Source organism: Giraffa tippelskirchi, chromosome 4 (genome assembly GCF_054371585.1).
Source record: "Giraffa tippelskirchi isolate mGirTip1 chromosome 4, T2T-mGirTip1v1.2.pri, whole genome shotgun sequence".
Classification (NCBI taxonomy): Eukaryota; Metazoa; Chordata; class Mammalia; order Artiodactyla; family Giraffidae; genus Giraffa; species Giraffa tippelskirchi.
The window spans coordinates 8,188,566-8,212,471 of NC_137278.1; the positions used below are offsets into that span (position 1 = coordinate 8,188,566).

Sequence of the window (23,906 nt, forward strand, 5' to 3'; positions counted from 1 at the left end):
CTGAATTGGAAGCAGGCTTGTTTCCTATACCCTGGCAACAGGACTTTAACTGGAGCAGATTTCCAGGGGAGCTGTCTGTCAATGTGTTTCGAAAGCCTTAAAAATGTGCGATTTATGTGATTTCCAGTGACTCTATATCTTTGCCAATATTTGATAGGAAACTAGTTTCTTTGGACATTATTTTTATAATTGTATTTACTTATTTATTTTTGACCTTGCTGGGTCTTCGTTGCTGTGCATGGGCTTTCTCTAATTGGGATGACCGGGGGCTACTCTTTGGTTGCGATGTGCAAGCTTCTCATTGTGGTGGCTTCTCCTGTTGTGGAGCACAGGCTCTAGGGTGGGCTGGCCTCAGCAGTTGTGGCTCCGGGGCTCTCAAGCACAAGCACACAGTTGTGGCCCACAGACTTCGTTGCTCCGTGCCATACGGGATCCTCTCAGATCAGGGATCAAACCCATCTCCTGCATTGGCAGGCAGATTCTTTACCACTGAGACACCAGGGAAGCCCATTGATATAGTCAATCTTTTTAATTTTAGTTATTCTAATAGGTGTGTAGTAGTATCTAATCATGGCTTTAATTTGTGTTTCCTTGCTGACTATGGAGTAGAGCATCTTTTCATGTGCTTGTGTGAGGCTATCTTTGTATGCCTATGTTGTCATTCCCCCCCCCCTTTTATTATTAAACTTTATTACAATAAAGTTTAAAGAAACAGAAAGGTCACCTGGCCTTGATTGTCATTTTGAATCACCGTGTGATCAGTCACTGTCTGGGACTACAACATCGGAGCCATCCTTTTGCTTCTTCGAGACCCTGTTGATGGACATCTAGGTTGGCTTTGATTTTTTACTGTTCTCCCTAATGCTGTGATGTATGTGCTTTTCTGCATATTTGTTCATTTCCTTCATGTGACATCAGTGAGTAAAAGGGATGCACATTGTTTTGTTTTGGCCATGCTGTGGGGCTTGTGGGATGTCAGTTACCCAACCAGAGATCAAATCCATGCCCCCTGCAGTGGAAATCTGAAGTCTTAACCACTGGGCCGCCAGGGAAGTCTCAGTACAGTTTTAAATAACCACTAGGGATATAACATACAACATAATAAACGTAATTAATTCTGCTGTATGTTATATATGAAAGTTGTTAAGAAAGGAAATCCTAAGAGAAAAAAATTTTTTTTTTAATTTTGTAACTATATGAGATGCTGGATGTTCACTAAATTTATTGTAATAATTATTTCATGATGTATGTAAGTCATATCATTATGCTGTACATAAATTTATACAGTTCTGTATGTCAAGTGGAAGGGGAAAAAAAGGTGCATTCTTCTTTTTTGAATATAGTTTATTTTTGGTTGCGCTGGGTCTTGATTGCTCCGGATCTTGGTTGCTCCCACCCAGCTTTCTCCAGTTGCGATGAGCGGGGCCTACTCTTTGTTGCAGGTGCCCAGGCTTCTCATTGCAGTGGCTTCTCTTGTTGCAGAAAACAGGCTCTAGGCACATGAGCTCAGTAGTTGTGGCCCATCAGCTTTAGTTGCTTGTGGCCACAGGATCAACCCAAGGATGAAACCTGTGACCCCTGAATTGGCAGGCAGATTCCTATCCACAGCACCACCAGGGAAGTCCAAATGGTGTGTTCTTGATACACTGCTTTTTTTTTTTTTTAAGGCTAGTTCCAAACGTATACATGGTCTGATGTCCTTTCTGGGGGGAAAAAAGGTGTTCGTGTGTGTGTTTATTTCCTGGGTGATGGGATCGGAGGTGAAGTACTTTTTTCTCTAAACTTTTCTGCATGTGCAGTAACGCTTTTTAACAATCACACGTTTGCCTTTCTATTTTACAACAAATAAAGCCACTTGCATTTTGCAAAAGGAAAACCAAGAAGGGTCTAGCCCCGCCCACCCATCGGAGGCTCCACCCCTTGCTCGCTGGGTCCAGCTAGGGGCCGAAGTTGACCCAGTCTCAAAGGCTTCCTGAGAGCTGGTCCCTGTGCGCAGCGGCCCTCAGGGCAGTGACGAGAGCCGCCCTGCAGATGCTTCCCGGAAAGCCCGAAGGTCAGCTGGACTAGACCAGTAAATCACCCCAGGAAGGGGCCTGAGCATTTCCTCTGCAGAGGGAGGGCCAGCGAGGCGGGGAAATGCGTGCAAGTTTTGGATGAGTAAGGAGCCCCCACTTATGTTTGGGTGAGGGATTAGAAGAGGAGGCAGTGCAGCCAAGCTCCCAAGGAACCAAAACAGGGGCCTGCAAAACCAGCGGGACCTTCCTGACTTCTCAGTGCCTGGGGCTCCCCGCTTCAGTCTCTGCCTCCGCTGAGCACGTGGCTACCCCTGGTGGGTAGTTCAGCTGCCAGCCAAGACTAGTTGAGAGCCAGTTTCCCAAGATAGAATCTGATTGGCCTACCTTGGTCACGTGGCACCTACTCTTGATCCGGCCAATGGGGAGGAGTCCAGAACACTAAGATGCCTGCTAAGGGGATCTCAGGGAAGGGGCAGGCATGGGCTGGATGGCTCCCCCAAGGCTGCCCTCTAGGGCTCCACAAGCAGAGAAAAATCTGACGGGGTGGTTTAGCCTCCGGCCAGCATGGTGCCTCCCTGTGTGGCAGCTGTCCTGAGGGGCCTAAGTATTAGAAAGACAGCCGGGGCCAAGCCCCCTCCCATGGAATGGATCCCCACCCAGGTCTGTGCCTTAGCACGACCCTGGTAACAGCTGCTAAGTCGCCTGCCCCAGGGCAGCAAGGGCAAAAGTCCTCTGAGGAATCTGAACGAGGCTGTGCGGGGAAAGGTCAGCTGTGTCACTGAGAACAGGGATGAAGAGCTAGGCACGGAGCAGGCAGAGGAGTGATGGTGACAGCTTTTGACCAGAGCAGCATCCCCACAACCACCACAGCAAGCCACGGGAAATCATATTTCTGACAGGCGTAGCAGTTTGCTTGCAGGAGGACTCTGAATAGGAAGACACACAGACGCTCAGAGGCCCTTGTCTAACCGCTGGCGGGGTTGTCTGTTGTTGTTGTTTTCAGTTCTTTTTTTTTTTAATACGGCTGTGCTTGGTCTTAGTTGTGGCCTGCGTGTGTGCTCAGTTGTTCAGTCGTGTCTGATTCTTTGCGACCTCCTGGACTGTAGCCCTCCAGGCTCCTCTGTTCATGGAGTTTGCCAGGCAAGAATACTGGAGTGGATTGCCATTTCCTTCTCCAGGGGATCTTCCCCACCCAGGGATTGAACCCATGTCTCCTGCGTCTCCTGCATGGGCAGGCATATCCTTTACCACTTGTGCCACTTGGGAAGCCCTTCAGTTTCAGCACTCGGGATCTTTGATCTTCATTGCAGCATTCGGGCTCTTCAGCTGTGGCATGCGGGATCTAGTTCCTTGACCTAGACCACCAGGGAAGTCCCCAGCACTAGTGGTGAATGCTAACGTTCGCACTGATCCATCATCTTCTACAGCGGAGGCACCCTTTCTAAGCACCTCACACACAGCCCTTCATGAAACCCTCCTAAAAACTCCAAGAGGTAGGTACTCTTATCCCCATTTTACAGATGGGAAAACTAAGACACAAAGAGGTTCAGTAACTTGAGGTGGTTCACGGGAGTAGGATTCAAACCTGGACAACCTGGCTTTGGTGCCATGCTGGTAGCCACTGCCTCCTCCTCAGTCACTGGCAGGTGCCTGACACTGGCCTGGGGAAAATGACCCAGATATTAACAATGACCCACATCAAGAGCTGTCACTGTTGTTTTAAGAGCTATAAGCTTGGTTGCTGTTGTCGTTGTTTAGTTGCTAAGTCATGTCCGACTTTTTTGCGACCCCATGGACGGTAGCCCACCAGGCTTCTCTGTCCATGGGATTTCCCAGGCCAGAGTACTGGAATGGGTTGCAATTTCCTCCTCCAGGAGATCTTCCCAACTCAGGGATCGAACCTGCATCTCTTGCATTGGCAGGCAGACTCTTTACCACTGAGCCACCAGGGAAGCCCGAAAGTTTGGTACTCTAAGAGAATCTAAAAAGGGACCAACGTGGCCTGGAGGAGTCAGGGAGGGCTGCCCTGCAGCACTGGTGCTGAGGACTACAGAGTGACAAGGAGCAGGGGGGCAAGGCGGTGAGGACAGAGTCTGTGGTAGGAAGAGTCTCCCTCCAGGTGAGAGGGAACTGCATGTGCAGCACACCCTAGATCAGGTAAGTGCTTTGCTGAAGGTCACCCCGGACAAAGGTGAGAAAGCATGATAAAGACCCCGCCCTGGACTCCAGGTGACTGGCCTGCTCCTCTGTGACCCTGCACCACTTCCCCACTGGCAGTCGCAGTCACATTCAAATGCCCGTAGCTGTCTGAGGGGACAGCAAGACCAATCTGTGGACGTATTCGATCACTGTTTGCTACCAAATGACCCGGAAGGACGCTAATCACTTTAGTGCCCCGTTTGTGGGAGTCATGATGATTCAGGGAAAAAGCCACTCACTGGCTTCTGGAAGGGAATTCAGCCAGTCCAGCTATCCAAGCAGAGAGATGCTATTGAGAGGCCAGCCTGGGCACCAGTCACCTCAAGAGCGGGGCCCTGGCAGTCTATGGAGCAGCCCTTGGCTTTTTTCCAAGGGCTTACTGTAGGCACTGCTAGCTTTGCTGTATGAGTTCAAGAGCAAATGATGGGGTTTTTGAGAAGTGCTTCAGCCTCAGCATCTGATGATATTCTCAAAGAGAACGGTCAATTTCTGGACCTGACAGCAACAGAGGGAATGTCACCATGAGAGGCTGGGTCACTCTTGAGGGTCAGGCACTGCTCAGCAGGGCATGACAATGGTTTGGGCTCATATTGACCAGCTGGGCAGAGGTGGCAGCAAAGATGTGAGGGCAGAGAACTCACCATCTCCTGCCCTCCAGGCTGAGCTGGTTTTGCCTTCCTGGAGGGAATGTTTAAAATGCTCTTGAGGGACTCCCCTCGTGGTCCAGTGCCAAGACTCGGAGCTCCCAGTGCAGGGGGCTGGGTTTGATTTCTGGTTAGGGAACTAGATCCCACATGCCACAACAACAACAACAACAAAAAGATCATGGATGCCACAACCAAGACCCAACACAGCTAAATAAGTAACTATAAAATAAAATGCTCTTGACCTTTAGCCCAGAGATTCCACTTCTGGAAATTATCCCCCTGAGATCTTCTTCCAGCACACCAGGGGCATTTACAAGGGTGCTCACTGCAGTGGCTTGAAATAGTTAAAAACTGCAGGCACTGCAGGCATGTCGTCATGTGGGCTTCCCTGGTGGCTCAGACGGTAGAGAATCCACCTGCAATGCAGGAGACGTGGGTTCAATCCCTGGGTCCAGAAGATCCCCTGGAGAAGGAAATGATACCCACTCTAGTGTTCTTGCTTGGAGAATCCCACGGACAGAGAAGCCTGGATGGAACTGGCTAAATCTGGTGTGGATGTCCTCACTAGAGACAGTCGTAGCCCCTGAAGAGAATATTCCAGCAAGAGGCAGCCTCTAAGAGTCACTTTTAGGTAAAACACAACAACTTGGAAGTGACAAAACAAGGTGTATTGAATTATTCCCTTTTTTTTTTTTAAGATGCCTGAATGACAAACTTCAATAAAGCTCCCTGAAGTGTCTGAACAGAGGTCATCTCTGGGAAGGGGGACTGCCATTCATTAAACTTTGGCTTTCTAGAGCATAAAATTATGCAATGCTTGAATTTTTCAAAGATGAGTGTGCTACTTTTGCTTTGAGATCATTTTTTATGTTTTTGTCCCTATGGCCTGCAAGATCCTAGTTCCCCAATCAGGGATCAAACCTGGGTCCCTGCAGTAAAAACACCAAGTCCTAACCACGGGACCACCAGGGAACTCCCTGAGATCTTTCTTTCTTTGTTTCTTTCTTTTTAATTTATTCATTTATATATTTATTTTTGGCTGCGTTGGGTCTTCGTTGCGGCGCACGGACTTTCTCTACTTGTGGTGCAAAGGCTACTCATTGTGGTAGCTTCTCTTGTTGCAGACCACAGTCTCTAGGGTACACAGGCTTTAGTAGTTGTGGAAGCCTGCAGCATGTGGAAACTTTCTGGACCAGGGATGAAACCCATGCTCTCTGCACTAGTAGGTGGATTCCTAACCCCCTGGACCACCAGGGAAGTCCTAGATCTTTCTTTTTAAATGTAAAAATTGACTCCTGTAACTTTCTCTTTTAGTACTGCTTTTGTGGCATGCCATCCCATAAATTTTGGTATGTTGTTTTTGTTTTCATTTGTTCTCGAGATATTTTCTTGTTTCCCTTGAAATTTCTTCTTTGACTCATTGAGTGCTTAAGAGTGTGTTGTTTAATTTCCATGTACTTGTGAATTTTCTAGTTTTCCTTCTGCCATTGATTTCTAGTTTCAGTCTGCTGCAGAGCATGTGCTACATTTGAAATCAGCAGAACAGTGACTAAAAGAGAAAGAGAAAGTTTGGATAGCACAGTGGTGAAGAGCTGAGGCCCAGGGTCCAGACTGCCTGGATTTGAAGTCAGCTCCATCATTGATTATCCATGTGACACTGGGCATGATGTTACCTATCTGTGCCTCAGTTTCTTCACCTGTGAAATGGGACATACCTCATGGGACTGTGAAGATTGAGAGAGTTAATATGCTGAAGACCTTAGATCAGTGCTTGGGGCACATACTAAGGTTTGGGGAAGTTTCAGCTGTGATGATGCGGAGGAGGACAGTTCAGTGTCAGAGTCACTGTCTAGAGGGTGTTCCTGCTGAGCCCTGTATGGTGACCACAAGCACATATGTTCCCTGCAAAAGGGCCCCTGAGCCCTGTTGTGATGCTCGCTCCTGCAGGATTAGTGTCAGTAGTGGCCTTTATTTCCTATCTATTTTTATTTATTTACTTATCTGACTGCACCAGGTCTTAGTTGCAGCACGTGGGATCTTTAGTTGCTGTGCTCAAATTCTTAGTTGCAGCATGTGGGATCTAGTTCCCTGACCAGGGATGGAACCCAGGCCCCCTGCATTGGGAGTGCAGAGTCTTAGCCATTGGACCACCTGGGAAGGCCCCTTTTTTCTTTGACATTCATTCACTGGCCTCCTGTTATGTGCTTGGCCCAGGAGGGAGAATGGACATAAACTCTTCCCTGAAATGGGAATAATGACTGTTTGTTCTTGTTGTTCTAACAAAATATCACAGACAAACAACAAAAATTTATTTCTCACAGTTCTAAAGGCAGGGAAGTCCAAGATCAAGGTACTGGCAGATTCTGTGTCTGTTGAGGGCCTGTCTTCTCTTTGTGTCCTCACATAGTGTGGATGGGGTAGGGGAGCTCTCTAGAGTCTCTTTTATAAGGGCACTAATCCTTTTTATGGAAACCCCACCCTCACGACCCAATTACTTCCAAAAGGCCCCCACTGTCAAATACCATCATGCTGGGGGTTAGGGTTTCAACACATGAATTTAGGTGGCAGGATACAAACATTTGGTCTATAGCAATGATGGAACCCTCTGCAGCCTATTGGCTTAGGAGCACAGGGCTTAGCCCCAGACATGTTCCCCCAGGGTGAGGTCAATACATAGAAGCTGTTATTTAGACAAAGAGAAATGACAGCATCAGAGTATCAGGGCCTCCTTGAAAGCCAACCCCCTTGCCAGAGAAGGGTCAATACTGCCCTGCCTTGGGGCTGTGTCACTGGGGATACATCACTGTATTGCTGTGTTGATTTCAGTCCTCCCTGCCAACAAAACCGCACTGAGATCATGACTCTTGTCTGGTTGTTCACCCTTGTGCTTACATCAGTGAACGGCACAGAAGGACACTCGGTTTTTGATGTAGTTGAATAGGCACTATTCTAAGCACTTTACAAAAATCTACTCATTCATTACTAATAACATTCCTGGTAAATAAATAGGTAATATATTTCCATTTTAGAGGCCAGGAAACAGAGGCATACAGAGGTTACATAACTTGTCTAAGGTTACATAGCCAACTAGTGACAGAGTTGGAATTTGAACCCTGGGAGGTATTTGTTGAAGGAAGGAAGGAAGGGAAAGGTGAGGGGTGGGGCCTGGGGACTGTAGTTCTGAAATGCAGAATCAGAGAACAGGGCTCTTAACAAGCCTCAGTCTCCACCCCACTCCCCTGTTGTTCTACAAGTGGGAAGCAGGGACCAAGGTCTGGGAGGGTGGGGCCCTAAAGCCAACAGAAGAATAAAATTCAGGATTCCCAGTTCCCAGTTAGAAATTTGGGATGCATCAGAAAATTCCAAGCATTGAATTCCTCACTGTCCCTGGAAAGACTCTCACAGTGAGTTGAGTGGAAGGGACAGTTTACAAAACGGTGTGATGTTAATATTCGGTGATATTTCATAACATCTTATGAAAAACTCAAGAACTTTTTGGCCAGTCCAATAGCTAATATTTGACTAGTGCTTCCCTTGTGCCATGTAATTTGTGTACATTACTACCTTGTAGAATCCTCAAAAGAATTTCCTGTGGTAAGTATGGTCGCTAAACCTGTTTTACAGCTGTAAAAGCTGAGGTTCAGAGTTTTTAAGCAACTGGCTCCAGGTCACAGAGCTATCGAGTGAAGGAGTCTGGAACTCACACCATGGTCCCTACTGCAGCCCCTGTCCCTCTCTGATCCCCCAGTGCCTCATCATTAAATGATATGACTGATAATCTTCACATTTAAAAGTAATAGATAGATAGTAGGAACCTGCCGTATAGCACAGGGAGCTCAGTTTGGTGCTTTGTCATGACCTAGATGGGTGGGACGAAGGTAGGGTGGGAGGGAGGTCCAAGAGGGAGGGGATATATGTATACAATAGCTAATTTACTTCGCTGTACAGCAGAAACTAACAGGACATTGTAAAGAATTTATACTCCAGTAAAAAAATAATAGCTATCATTATGTATCAAATGGATAAATAACAAAGTCCCACTGTATAGCACAGGGAACTATATTCAGTTTCCTATGATAAACCATAATGGAGAAGAATATATAGAAAAGAATCAGTTCAGTTCAGTCACTCAGTTGTGTCCAACTCTTTGCAACTCCATGGACTGCAGCACGCCAGGCTTCCCTGTCCATCAACAACTCCCGGAGTTTGCTCAAACTCATGTCCATCAAGTCGGTGATGCCATCCAACTATCTCATCCTCTGTCATCCCCTTTTCCTCCTGCTTTCAACCTTTCCCAGCATCAGGGTCTTTTCCAATGAGTCAATTCTTTGCATCTGGTGGCTAAAGTATTGGAGTTTCAGCTTCAACATCAGTCCTTCCAATGAATATTCAGGACTGATTTCCTTGAGGATTGACTGGTTGGATCTCCTTGCAGTCCAAGGGACTCTCAAGAGTCTTCTCCAACACCGCAGTTCAAAAGCATCAGTTCTTTGACACTCAGCTTTCTTTATAGTCTAACTCTCACATCCATACCATAGCTTTGACTAGATGGACCTTTGTTGGCAAAGTAATGTCTCGACTTTTTAATATGTTGTCTAGGTTTGTCATAGCTTTTCTTCCAAGGAGCAAACATCTTTTAATTTCAAGGCTGCAGTCACCATCTGCAGTGATTTTGGAGCCCCCAAAAATAAAGTCTGTCACTCTTTCCATTGTTTTCCCATCTATTTGCCATGAAGTGATGGGATTGGATGCCATGATCATAGTTTTTTGAATGTTGAGCTTTAAGCCAACTTTTTCACTCTCCTCTTTCACTTTCATCAAGAGGCTCTCTAGTTCTTCTTTGCTTTCTTGCCATAAGGGTGGTGTCATCTGAATATCTGAAGTTATTGATATTTCTCTCGGCAATCTAGCTTGTGCTTCATCCAGCCTGGCATTTCACATGATGTAATCTGCATAGAAGTTAAATAAGCAGGGTGACAATATACAGGCTTGACGTACTCCTTTCGCTATTTGGAACCAGTCTGTTGTTCCACGTCCGGTTCTAACTACTGCTTCTTGACCTGCATACAGATTTCTCAGGAGGTAGGTAAGGTGGTCTGGTATTCCCATCTCTTGAAGAATTTTCCACAGTTTGTTGTGATCTACACAGTCAAAGGCTTCAGCGTAATCAATGAAGCAGAAGTAGATGTTTTTCTGGTATTCTGCTTTTTCTTTGATCCAGCAGATGTTGGCAGTTTGATCTCTGGTTCCTCTGCCTTTTCTAAATCCAGCTTGAACATCTGGAAGTTCACAGTTCACTTGCTGTTGAAGCCTGTCTTAAAGAATTTTGAGCATTACTTTGCTAGCGTGTGAGATGTGTGCAATTGTGTGGTAGTTTGAACATTCTTTGGCATTGCTTTTCTTTGGGATTGGAATGAAAACTGACCTTTTCCAGTCCTGTGGCCACTGCCGAGTCTTCCAGATTTGCTGGCATATTGAGTGCACCACTTTCACAGCATCATCTTTTAGGATTTGAAATAGCTCAACTGGAATTCCATCACCTCCACTAGCTTTGTTCGTAGTGATGCTCCCTAAGGCCCACTTGACTTCACATTCCAGGATGTCTGGCTCTAGGTGAGTGATCACACCATCATAGTTATCAGGGTCATGAAGATCTTTTTTGTATAGTTCTTCTGTATATTCTTGCCACTTCTTCTTAATATCTTCTGCTTCTGTTAGGTCCATGTCATTTCTGTCCTTTATTGTGCCCATCTTTGCATGAAATGTTCCCTTGGTATCTCTAATCTTCCTGAAGAGATCTCTGGATCTCTAGATATTATTCTATAGAAAAGAATATATCTATATATAACTGAATCATTTTGCTGCACAGCAGAAATTAACTCAACATTGTAAATCAGCTATATTTTCATTTTTAAAAATAGTTGTTGGGCTTCCCTGGTGGCTCAGTGGTAAAGAATCTGCCTGCCAATGTAGGAGTCATGGGTTTGATCCCTGGTCGGGGAAGATCCCGCATGCCTTAGAGCCACTAAGCTCAAGAGCAGCAACTAGTGAAAGCTGTGTGCCCTAGAGCCCGTGCTCCCCAACAAGAGAAGCCACCACAGTGAGAAGCCCAGAGCACCCGAGCACTGCAACTAGAGAGTAAACCCTACTTGCCACAACTAGAGAAAAGCCCACATGGCAACAAAGACCCAGCACAGCCAAAAACAAATAATAAATAAAACTACATGAATAAAAGTAAAAAATAGCTGTTGCTGACAGTAGCACCATCACTGTGGCTAAGAAATCAGAAAAGCAGCAGAGCTCAGCAAGGGCTAAAGGGCCGTGTGCATACCTAAGAGGTACCTAAGAGGACAGGGAAGTGACCTGGGAACACCTCTTCTCAGTAAACACGGCTCTGATCACTGGGTGAGAGGTGTCGGACTCTTAACTGGTTATGTAAGCTCAGGGTCCACCTGCTGATGCCTGGCCTGCTGGGTGGGGGTCTGAAAAGGCTCAGAAGGCAAAATCTAGCTCCATAGGTCCCCTTTGAGGTCACCTAGCACATGGTCAGGCTTCCTGAGAAAGGCCTCAGCGACACATCCCAGAAATGGGACTTCTGCCTGCCCTTCAGGAAACCCCCAGAGGCCCCCTCTATGGCTTCGACTTGACTTTGCACAGAAGGAATTCAACTGGACTCCATTTCCAGGGTGGCTCTGTGCCATACACTTTCCCCTCATAGTTTGTGTAACTGTGCAAAGGTGTCATTATCTTTGTTTTATGGGTGAGGACACTGAAAGAGGTTAATAACTTACTGGAAGCAATAGGGTTGGGATTTGAACCCAGGTCACTTAAAACAAAAGGAAGGCCCCAGGAACTGTGTGCTCATGACACATCTTGAGATACATGTGGCAGGCAGAGAAGGAAAAGTTAAAGAGGCTAAATTCCTTTCTTTCTTTCTTTTTTTTTTCTGGCTGTGCCCCTTGTAGGATCTTAGTTCCCCAACCAGGGATTGAACTCGGGCCATTGGCAGTGAAAGCATGGAGTCCTAAAACTGGACAACCGAGAAGTTCCCCAAATTCCTGAATCTTACCGTCCATGTGGGGAACTGGTGTGGAATAATCACATCATCCTCTCTCTAAAATCTTCTAGGCTCCCCATTACCTTTAGCATAAAGCACAATACAACATCATTAACATGGCCTGCAAGGTCCTCCTGCCTACCTTTCTAGCCCTCCCCTTGCCTCTCAGATCCAGGGTGCCTATCTCAGTTTACAATTTCCTCTCCACCAACTCTCCTCTGCCCTGGCTGACTTCTACCCATTGCTTGGACTCAGGCTTACACGCCACTTCCTTACGAAAGTCTGCCCTGACCACACGCAACAGGTCGGGCCCCTCTGGGTTCTCACTGCTTCCTCGACTCCTCCTGACCCCGGGTGTACCACAGTTCTCATTGCTTGGGCCACAGTCACAGAGCAGATGGCGTGATAAATATCTGTGAATGAAAAATGAATCAATGAAGTGCTTGGCAGACCTTGGAAGGCTGGGGGTGGAGGCAGACAGAGGGCGAAGGTGGCAAGGATGCTGGCCTGACCTGCAGGTTGTATTAATGACATTACTGCAAGGGCAGGGCCAGTGCCCAGAGCTGGGAACATAGGCTGAAGTTTGGACTTTGTCCCATCAGCGATCTAGAATCCTGGGCTGAGGGCTGATGGGAGCAGAAGTCCTGGTTTAAGAATGTAAGTCTGGGCTTGAAGCTGTAGGGGAAGACAGGCAGCTCTGGGGAAGACCACTCATGGGTCTCTGAACACAGTGGAAATGAGGCCCAGCTGCTGGGAAGGCTCTCATGTTTCAACCTGGGAACGTGGCCTGACTTTCCACAGTGTCCGGTCTGTCGTTGGGCCTTGGCCTTCACACACTCACTAATCATATCTGCCCAACAACCCCAGGAGGCAGGGACTGCTCTGGCCCCACTGGACAGATGGGAAAACTGAGACTTAGAGATGTTGAGTGACCTGCCCCAAGTCACACATGGACTCATCACTGCTACCTTAATTAAGCTGCTATATTACAGCTTCAGTTCAGTTCAGTCACTCAGTCATGTCCGACTCTTTGTGACCCCATGGACTGCAGCATGCCAGGCCTCCCTGTCCATCACCAACTCCTGAAGCTTGCTCAAACTCACGTCCATTGAGTCTGTGATGCCATCCAGCCATCTCATCCTCTGTCATCTCCTTCTCCTCCTGCCTTCAATCTTTCCCAGCATCAGGGTCTTTTCCAAGAAGTCAGTTCTTTGCATCAGGTGCCAAAGTATTGAAGTTTCAGCTTCAGCATCAGTCCTTCCATTGAATATTCAGGACTGATTTCCTTTAGGATTGACTGGTTGGATCTCCTTGCAGTCCAAGGGACTCTCAAGAGTCTTCTCCAACACCCCAGTATTACAGCTTACTCAAGGGCTTCTCCGATGGCTCAGATAGTAAAGAATCTGCCTGCAATGCAGGAGACCCAGGTTCAGTTCCTGGGTCGGGAAGATCCCCTGGAGAAGGGAATGGCAGCCCACTCCAAAATTCTTGCCTGGAGAATTCAATGGACAGAGGAGTCTGGTGGGCTACAGTCCATGAAGTCACAAAGAGTCAGACACCACTAAGTGACTAACACACACACACACACACACACACACACAGCTTACTCAGAGGTGGGGGACCTAAACCATCCAGAATTGTACTGTGTAATATGGTAGTCATTAGCCACCTGTGGCTATTTAAATTTTTAACTTGAATGGAGTTTAAAATTCAATTTCTCAGTCACATTAGCCACATTTTTAAGTACTCAGTAGCCACAGTAGCTAGTGGTTAGCATACTGACTAGAGATGGAACATTTTCATCATTGCAGAAAGTTCTATTAATAGTGCTTGTCTAGACCATGGAGGGGCTTCCTAGTGGCACAGTAGTAAAGAACCCATCTGTAATGCAGGAGATGAAAGAGACATGGGTTAGATCTCTGGGTGGGGAACATCCCCTGGGGTAGGAAATGGCAATCTGCTCCGGTATTCTTGCCTGGAAAATTTCATGGACAGAGGAGCCTGGCAGGCTACAGTCCATGGTGTTAGACATTACTGAGCCATGAGCACACACAGCACAGGCCGTGGAGGTGGATGGACCTACAGAGACCACTTAAATCAAGGCTCTTATTTAGCAGATAGTCAAAGAGGGGTCAGGGACTGGTTCAAAGTCATACGGCGGATCAGTGACAGAGGTGGAACTCAAAACCCAGGCTCCTGACCCCTAATTCAGTGCTCTCTCCACTGAAGTAGGTTGATTCTTATCTCTTAACTGGGATTTGGTAAGAGCTGCTGTGAGACAGACACCACAAAGTCCAACGACCACTGATAAAGTGGAAGTAATACTTTAACATATATAATAGAGGTTGATATCCACAATATGTAATAAGCTACTACAAATAAATAATGAAAAGATGACTCAAATTTTTAAAAATGGACAAAAGACACAGGCAATTTACAGAAATTCAAAGTGAAAAAAAAAGAAAAAGATGCTAGTGAAAGACATGCAAGCACAGTAGTAGAGGGTTTTTTGTTTTGTTTTCCAAACAGATTGGTAAAGACGGAGAAAGTATGGAATGGGCACTGTCTTATACCACTGGTGAGAGTATAAATGGGCCCAGCCTTTTTGGCAGTTTGGCAGCATCTCTCAACAGCAAATACGCAAATACCCTTTGACTCAATAATCCCTGGGGTGGAACCCAGGGCCGCCTGACTCCAGATCTCATGTTCTGAACCATGACTACTCTCCATGACTGACGGTCAGGCTTGGTTTGGGAAGGACAGAGTTGACTGATCAACAGGGGGGACTTGTGGACTTGGCCGTGGGAGGTTTAACTAGGACAGATCACCGTGGGTGACTTCTCTGGGCCTTTATCTTTTTCTGTGACTGGCTCAGATATTAGCAAGGAGTGTAACATGAATCGATACATCCTTGGTCAGCTGCTGGGGTGGCTCAGCTGCCATTCCAGTTCTGCAAATAATTGGAGCCCAGTCACCGGTGAATCAGCACCGGCCGCCCTTGGCAAGCAGTGCTGGGAAAATGGCTTGGCGTGGCACTCCTCGCGGGCTGTCAGGTGACCGAGAGAGCAAGCCAGCTGGGCAGATGCCCTCAGGGTGATTTGGGCAAGTGACATTTTCCACCTCGACCTGTTTCCCCTTTCTTTCTTCCTTTCAGCTTCTCTTCTTTTCTTTTGCTCCTTACTTTTTTCCTCCCACCCTCCGACCTCCCTTCCAATGAGTGCCAAGTAGGCACCAGTTGTTGTGATGGAAAACAGAAGGCAGAGCCCTCATTTTCTCTGCACACAGGTGGGTAACTTGGGGGCACAGGGCAGGGAGAGAGCACTGTGGCTGATGTGGGGGAATGGGTGGGAGACGAGGCTTGAGCTGAAACCTGACACTTACTAATAGTAGCTGTCACCCGTTGGGGAAGAGGACAAGGTCAGGACCTTTGGGCAGAGCTACAAGGGCCTGAGGTGGGCAGGCAGGGGAAGTCTGAGCAGTTGATTCCAGAGGGGCCTGAATGCCTGGCTAAGAAACTTTATTTTTTTCTAAGAACCTTTGACTTTATCCAGATCGTGATGGAGAAGCATGGAAGGCCTTCTGTTAATATCCTTATAAAAACGAATATTCTTATAATTATACAGTATTAAATTATAAAATAAATCTATCCTATTACAAAAAACAAACAATATCCCAGAATATTCATTAAAATAAACATTTTCCCCCTAAACGCTCTCCTTAGTTGGAAGCCTCTGATAACAATTTAGTGTATCCTTTGAGATTTTTTCTGTGCTGTGGTCAGTCACTCAGTTGTGTTCAACTCTTTGCGTCACCATGGACTGTAGCCCACCAGGCTCCTCTGTCCATGGGATCCTCCAGGCAAGGACACTGGAGTGGGTTGCCATGCCCTCCTCCAGGGCATCTTCCCGACCCAGAGATCGAACCCTTGTCTCCTGCGTCACCTGTGTTGTACGCAGATCCTTTACCTGCTGACTCATTGGGGAAGCCCCATTCTTTTCTAGCACACATAAAAAACAAGGTGTGGGCTCACTCATGTCCAACTCTTAGCGACCCCATGGACTATGACCCACCAGGCTCCCCTGTCCATGGAATTTTCCAGGCAAGAGTATTTAAGTTGGTTGTCATTTCCTACTCCAGGGGATCTTCCTGACCCAGGGATTGAACCCACTCTCTTGCATCTCCTGCATTGGCAGGTGGATTCTTTACCACTGTGCCACCTGAGAAGTCCCATAAATATATCCATTTTTCTTGACAAAAGTAATCTCATCCTTTACATAGCTTTACAAACACATTCTCTGTGTTTGCTTTGTCACAATAGAGTGGGTATCTCCCCCTCGGCACACACATCTCCAGCATCCTTCTCAACAGCTGAGAGCATCTCATTGATGATGCTTCCCTTCATTCCACAAATATGTATGTATTTAACCCTACTGGGTACCAGGCATTGTCCCAGGAGCTGAGGATGGAGCAAAGCACAAAACACATTACCTTCCCTCAAGGCCTCCCTCTTCCTACTGCCAGACATCAGGTTGCTTCCAATATTTTCATGTAATATATAAGGGTGCAAGGCCATCTTGCACATCTAATTGAATGCATGTGTGAGTATTGCTTTGGGTAACTTTATTTTTTTAATATTTATCTTTATTTATTTATTTGACTGTGCTAGGTCTTAGTCATGGCACTTGGGATCTTTAGTTACAGCATGTGGTATCTTGTTTCATGACCAGGGATAGAACCCAGGCACCCTGTAATGGGAGCTTGGAGTCTTAGCCACTGGACCACCAAGGAAATCCCTAGGCAACTTACTGAAAATGGACTTGTGCAGATTGAATTTTGATAGTTATTGACGACACTGAGGAGTTTAAAGTATGAGGTGACAAGGTTAAATCTTCAGTCATTCATCTACTCATCTATCCATGTAGCTATCCATTCATATATGGGGCTTCCCAGGTGGCTGGGTGGTAAAGAATCCACCTGCCAAAGTAAGAGACTCAAGAGACATGGGTTTGATCTCTGGGTCGGGAAGATTCCCTGGAATGGGAAATGACAACCCACTCCAGCAGTCTTGCCTGGAAAATCCCATGGACAGAGGAGCCTGGTGGGCTGCAGTCCATGGGGTCGAAAAAGAGTCAGACACAGCTAAGCAACTGAGCATGCACATCCATTCAAATATACACACATACATCATGTATATATGCATCTATCTATGCATCCGTTCCTTAGGCAACCATTTACTGAGTATCTATCATGTGACAGGCCATGAACTGGATGTGGGGACACCATGAGTGAGGTGTCTGACCCTGTGAGGCTCATGCTGTAATGAAAGGGAAGAAAAATAGCATCACAAAAGTTTGTCCAGAGTCAGATAAAGGTAGGGATTCTCTAAGGGTACCCCTCTTCCTCCAGCTGTGTTTCTGTTCTACAGGCCGATGCCCTAGGCAATTCCTTCATCCCCCTGTATTCCTTCTTCACTCCTATCCCAGTGCTTATGCTCACTTGCTGCTGTTGTTTAGTTGATCAGTCAGGTCTGATGCTTTTGCAACCCCATGGACTGTAGCCCGTCAGGCTCCTCTGTCCGTGGGATTTTCCAGGCAAGAGTACTGGAGGGGGTTGCCATTTCCTACTCCAGGGGATCTTCCCGAACCAGAGATCAAACCCACATCTCCTGTGTCACCTGGGTTGCCAACAGATTCTTTACTTGCTGAGCCACCGGGGAAGCCCCGTTCTTTTCTATGCACACATAAAAAAAAAGATGCATGCTCAGTCATGTCTGACTCTTTGTGACCCCCTGGATGGTAGCCCGCCAGACTCCTCTGTCTATGGAAATTTCCAGGCAAGAGTACTGGAGTGGGTTGCCATTTCCTACTCCCGGGGATCTTTCCAACCCAGGGATCAAACCTCAATCTCTTGTGTCTCCTGCATTGGCAGGTGGATTCTTTACAGCTGAGCCACCAGAGAAGCCCATATGCTCACATAACTCCTGCCTTAAAGAACCTGGTGGCATTCAGTCAAATTCAAAATCCTGGGAATATTCAAAAAGTTGTAGTGGGTAACTGTTATCTCTGCTCCACAGGAGTTCCCTCTCTCTCTTCCCGTTGTTCTGGCTCCACCCTGGTCTGAACCACCAGTTTCCCGTTGGAATGGCTGTAACAGCCTCCTCACCTGCCTGCCTGCCTCTGTTCTAGCCTGCTGATGTTCAATCTGTTCTCCAAAGAATGGAAAGAACTGGCAAGAACTTTCAAAAAGGTATTTGGATCTTGTCACCCACCTGCTTATATCCTCCAATGGTGTCCTTTTGGGCTTAGAATGGAGTCTAAACTCCTTCCAAGCCCACAGGTCTCATGTGAGCTGATTCCTGTCTGACTCCATACCTCTCTCTCCTCCCTCTACGTGCTCCCCTCCAGGCTCCTCTGTCCATGGGATTCTCCAGGCAAGAATCCTGGAGTCGGTAACCATTTTCTTCTCCAGGGGATGTTCCTGACCCAGGAATCGAACCTAGGTCTCCCACATTCCAGGCAGATTCTTTACCGTCTGAGCCACCAGGGAAGCCCTCCAGGCACACAGAGTCCTGCAAGCATGCCAGCTCCGGCCTCTGCTCCCAGAACTTCCTGTGCTTGGGGTCTAGACTGAGATAACACCTCACAGAGGCTTTCCTTGACCACTGCATCTGAATCAGGACAACTCTCAATCCGTGTATCCTCTCTCACATTGCCCTGAGAGCCCTTTTCCAAACCACTTTTGTTTGCTTTAATGTTTATTTGTTTATTTTATTACTCTTGGCTGCTTTGGGTCTTCGTTGCTGCGTGGGCTTTCTCTAGTTCCGGTGAGTGGGGGCTACTTTTCATGGCGGTGGTTTCTCCTCTTGCAGAGCACAGGCTCTAGGCATGCAGTTGTGGGTTCTTATCCACTGTACCACCAGGGAAGTCCTCCAGACCACTTACTTGTCTGAATTATCTTGCTAGGTACTGGTTTCCTTATATATCCGGTCAGGGCCTCAGGGAGGAAGTACAGGTTCTACTTGGGAATTTGGGGGGCTGGAGAACTGAGGACGTGCCAGCATGGAGCTCCCTGCTGACTGCTCTCTCAGAGCCCCACATCCTTCTAGGCCTGAGCCTTTTGCAGGCACAGCCTCTTGAAGTCCTCACAACATTCTGGAAAGATTGGTATTCTTATTCCCAGTTTATAGGCAAAGAAACTGTGGCTCAGACATGGGAAAGTTTAAAGTGTCTCCTTCAGGGTTCCTTCCTGTGCACAGAAAACTACGCCCAAAGTGTATGTGACGCCGGTGGTCAATGTTATGTCAGCCAGATTTCAGACCCCGCTCTGTTGGCACCGGGGCAAGTGGTCCTAGCCAGATCATCGTGAACCCCCTGTCTATTTGGAGCCCCTGAGCTTTGAGGTCTGAAACCAAAGCCATACTACTAATATGCATCAGGGCCAGGATACTAAACTAACTCAGGCTTGTCTCACCCCAAATGCGGCATCCTGCCCTGGCACCTAGCTCTGGCCCAGGACCCACCTGGGAAATGAGGGAAAGGAAACCTCCTGGGTTCCCAGCCTTGACACAGCAGAGAGATCAGTACCCTACCAGAGCTACGGCTGCCAGCCAGACCCACCCCGCTTCCTGTTGAAGCCCGGGGTTACTCGCGGTCACAGCTGAGAAGTCAGCCAGGGACATCCTTGGCTAGCTCTCTCTTCTGAAATCTTCTCCTGGGATCAGGTAGCCACAGATCCTTCCCCTGTGAAGGGGGCCCAGCCAGGATTAGCGAAGAAACTCCCACCCCATCACAGGCAGCACAGTTCAGCACTCTAGAGCCTGTGCTCTGGGGTCAAGACCCAAGTCAAGTAATTTAAACTCTCCAGGTCTCAACTTCCCGGGCTGTAAATGGGGGCACTCAATAGTACTGGGAGCTGCTAGTATCAGTTTTCTCCTATCTGGCTAACGGTGTTTTTGAAATTACAGGACAAACTGGAGAGAAGTAGAGGCTGCCCACCATGCTATGGCCGGGCATCAGGAAGAAATCAGAAATCTGAATCCTGAGATACATGTCCCAACCTAACTCATCCCCAAGTCCACTTGACTCTGTCTCTTGAATGCCTCTCAGACCCCGGTTTTCCCTCAGTGCTGTGGTTCACTGTCATCATCTCTTGCCTGGATCTCCACAACAAGCCCCTCATTCCTGTTCCCATCATCTCTCTTCCACACTCTCTATAGTCAGAGTGAACTTGTAACAAAAAGCAAATCTGTCTGGGTCACTTAAAACGTGTGTGTGGCTCCCCTCCTTACTCTGGTCTACAAGATTCTGCTAGATCCAGCCTCTACAGGCCTTCCAGCCCCACCTGCTGCCCCCTGCCTCCCTCAAAGAGCCACAGTGCAGCAGCATGCAGGTACCCACAGCTTTCTGCGGGCACTGCACTCTCTGGCTGCCAGGCCTCTTGAGCCTCCATCTGCCTGGACCCTGCCTGACTCAGGGAATGCATCCTCCCAGTGGCTAGGATAACTTTGTGAGGCCTTCTCTCTGAGTCCCCTTCCTCTCCACTCCTGCCAGCACTGAGCTTCCCCAGTTCCCTCTATGTCCCCGATCACTGTCCTCATGCACCAGATTTGTCTCTGTCTGGGTCCCTGTCTGCTTCTCCATCTGATCTTGAGCTTGGAAAGGTTGGAGATGGCAGGTCCACCAGGCTCACTCCTAAATGCCAGCCTGGCACACAGCAGATTGCCCCTGAACATTTGGGGACTGAATCAATGAACTGCAGTGTGGAAGGCCTGGAACCTAAAAAGCTCCCGAAGTGGTCTCTGCGTCCAGGGCAGTTAATGCAGTCAGGGAGATCAGCCATACTGGGTAAGATGCTAAGCAACAACAAAAGGCTTAGATAGCAGCTTGGGACGGGAGAAGCTGGTTCTGTCACCGGTTGCGTGATGAACTGCTTCAATTCACCTTCTTGGCAAAGGCTTTGCAGGCACTTCCCTCCTCGGTGCTGAGAACTAGGGATGTGAAGCCAAAGAGCTACTCATGGTCTAGTTCCGGCCACCTCTCTGGGTGTGTTTTCTGAAAAATGCGACTCTACCTTCCGGGCCTAATCTAGTGGTCAACGAACTCAAGTCTGGGAGGACACTGGAGGGCCACTTCAGTCCTGGGGCTCATTTTATTTCTTCTTTTCATTGTTTCTCCTTTTTTATTTGCTCACGGCCTCCTCCTACCCTGCATGCCTGTCCCGGCTTCCCGCCCCGCGACCTCCCACTGCCTTCCCAGGGCCCCTCTCCCCTTCCCTCCGCTCCGCCCTGATCGGAGAGGCGGGCCCAGATGGGCGATGGACCAATCCGAGCGCCTCGAGGTGCCTCGGCCTCCCGCGAGTCCCGCCCCACGCCGCCATCCGCCAATCACGCCCCGCGGCCGCCCCGCCGGGCGGCCCAGTCGTGGGCGGGCTGAGCCGCCGGCGCCCCGCCCCTCCCGCGCTCGGCGGAGGCTCAGCGGGCGGCCGCGCGGGGGTCTCGGCATTCTCCCAGCGGCGCCGCGCAGCGTCGGGCTCGGGAGGCGGCTTCGGGAGCGCGGGCGGCGGCGCTCCTGTTCGCAGGGTGCCGGCCAGAGGCGACGGGTGAGGCGGGCGCCACCGGCCGGCCGGAAAGGCGCCTCAGCTCCGCCGGGGACCGCGGCGCGGGACCCAGGACCAAAGAGGAGGCGGCGCCCCTGCTGCCTGGAGCCCGGCCGGCTGCCCGCCGGGAGGGGGTCGTGGCCGGACGTTCCCGGCCCGGAGCTCCCCGAAGCACCTCCGGGAGAGAAGGGCCCCCCGCCCCCCGCAGCGCTCTCGACCGCCCCCTGGGGGTGCCCTCGGCCTCCCCGTACTCACCTGCGCCGCTGCCTGGCACCCAGGTGCGGGGGCGTGGGGGCGGCGTGGGCGCCACCCCCGGCCGCCAGCGGGGCGGGGGCGGGGCCGCCCGTCCTCAACCGGGCCGCCCGTCGCCGTCAGTCTCATCGGTCCGCCTGCCGCGCCCGGTTGCGCGGCGTGAGCTCTCCGGGGACCGCAGCTCGGGATGCTGTCCGCCAGCACGGCCGCTCGCGCGCCCCCCGCCACCCCTGCCTTTGACTCCTGGACCATGCCCCAATGTTTACATGGCCGGTGAAGCCCCCGGCCACTCTGAACCCGTCCAAGCCCCAACTACCCGAAGGTGAAGCCTGCCGGCCTGCGAACTGGACTGGTCGTTCGGACTCGGGCCCTCCGGACTCAGCTCCCCATCCGCTCTGCTCCCTCAGCCACCATCTGGGCAGGATCCGGCTCTGGTGTTTTGAGGAGGGGGTGTGGTGGTAGGGAAAAGAATCCTGGGGATTTCTGGCTCCCCTCGCTTTTTTTTTCTTTTGGCCTTCGGGGCTTCAGACTCAGGGAACTCGCTCATGGCTTTCTTGATGAAGAAGAAGAAATTCAAATTCCAAACCACTTTCACCCTGGAGGAGCTGACTGCTGTCCCCTTCGTGAATGGGGTTCTCTTTTGCAAGGTCCGGCTGCTGGATGGCGGGGACTTTGTCAGCTTGTCGTCAAGGTAGGAGCTGGGGCAGTCCTGCCTGCGGGGGCGGGGGCGGGGGCGGGGAAGCGCAAAGAGGAGTGCAAAGCGGGGTTTGAGGAGCGAGATCTAGCCACTTGGCGAGTGTGGAAGTGCCCCTTGGGGCCCAGAGGAGTCCTGGAGATTATGTGTGTCTAGGGCAGGTTTGCACAAGGCAGGACTGAGTGATCTGGGAGGTCTGGGCCCGACGGAAGCTGGCAGGGTGCGGGGCACCCACCTGCAGGTGACCAGATGGATACCTGGGGCGGGGGTCTGTTCTTTCAGCCCCCTCTCGGGGCCTTGCACACACACAGCCCACAGTAGATCCATTCTGCAGACTTGCAGACAGAGCCCAGTGGAGTTTGGCCTTGAAGGGCTGAGAAGAGGAGTATTCCAGGGCATCTTGCACCCAGCTGGCCGCTCAGGCTGTCATATGATTTAGAGCTCGGGCCAGCCACAGGTTCTCTGGCACTCCCTGATGCCTGGGAAGGTCCAGCCCCCGGGCACTCCGGGTCTGGCTGGAGGGTGGGGGCTGGATTTTGACCCGCCCAGCCCCCTCCGAGTGACCCGTCCTCTTTTGGCTGGAGCTGGACTGCTTTGCATTGCAAATGCCCTTGTCACGGAGGCTGCTGCCCTCACTGAAAGAAAGAAGCTCGGTCAAGTGTAGTTTTGTGTTCTTCCCCATCCTGCAGTCCCAGCCGCCCAGTTCGCTGCTGAGGGCGGCCCCAATTCCCAAGCTGCACCCACTGCCTGGCACACCCCCCCTCCCTGGGTCACATCGTCCTGGAGTGTGACAGATGGGAGTTGGAGTCCCAGCTTGGCCACTTTCTGGGCCCAGTACAGGTCTCTCAGTCTGAGTTGTGGAGAAGTTTCAGCAGAGAGAACGCGGTCCAGGGCCTGACCCAAGGCCTGGGATCCATTGGTTCCCCTCGCTGGGCTGCCCCTTGGCTCCTCAGGCCTCCTTGTGAGTCCAGTTAGCTGGAGCTGCCCCATAGTTGTGAGATAGGGTTGCGTGTTACAGATGGAGAAACTGAGGCCCCAAAAAGAAGAAGTAAGTGGTCTGCCAGGGACCCCACAGGAGGCAGTTGCCGACTGAACTCGGCCTGTTTGGAGACCTATTGGATGAATCTGGTGGTCCCACGTTCTGCTGGGAGGAGAGAGAGGAGGCCTGCAGCCTAACCCAGATTTAAGAATCTCCTGTGTGGGATGGGGTGGAGCACGCCTTCTCTGTGCACTTGGGCCCACTCGCTCAGGCTGGGAGCTGCTTATCTGAGGAATTCAGATGAGGGCTGCCTTTTGCTGTGGGGTGGGAGCCCATGATCCCGCCGGCCACACACAGAGCAGCCCAGCCTTTCTGGTAAAGGGCTGTGCTCAGAGCTGGGGTCTGGGGTGTCGGCCCCTCACTGGCTGTGTGACCTAGGGCAAGTTACCTAACCTCTCTGATTCCAGGA

At 49.7% G+C, this 23,906-nt stretch overlaps 1 protein-coding gene and 1 long non-coding RNA gene across 3 annotated transcripts in view; one reads left to right on the forward strand and one right to left on the reverse strand.

Moving 5' to 3' along the window:
- Window positions 1-7,150: 7,150 nt before the first annotated feature.
- Window positions 7,151-21,817, reverse strand: LOC145544331 (uncharacterized). The gene is made up of 4 exons (XR_014081349.1): window positions 21,768-21,817; window positions 12,180-12,331; window positions 11,931-12,001; window positions 7,151-10,681 (listed from the first exon to the last, which is right to left on the reverse strand). It is a non-coding gene; the product is annotated as an uncharacterized LOC145544331 (long non-coding RNA).
- The window catches only part of EEIG1 (estrogen-induced osteoclastogenesis regulator 1), a 36,009-nt gene continuing 33,475 nt past the window's right edge, over window positions 21,373-23,906 (forward strand). For both annotated transcript variants that reach the window (XM_081587072.1, XM_081587073.1), the window contains exon 1: window positions 21,373-22,455. In XM_081587072.1, coding sequence (XP_081443198.1) covers window positions 22,310-22,455 — 146 coding nt within the window. In that variant the 5' untranslated portion in view covers window positions 21,373-22,309. The remainder of the gene's footprint in view (window positions 22,456-23,906) is intronic.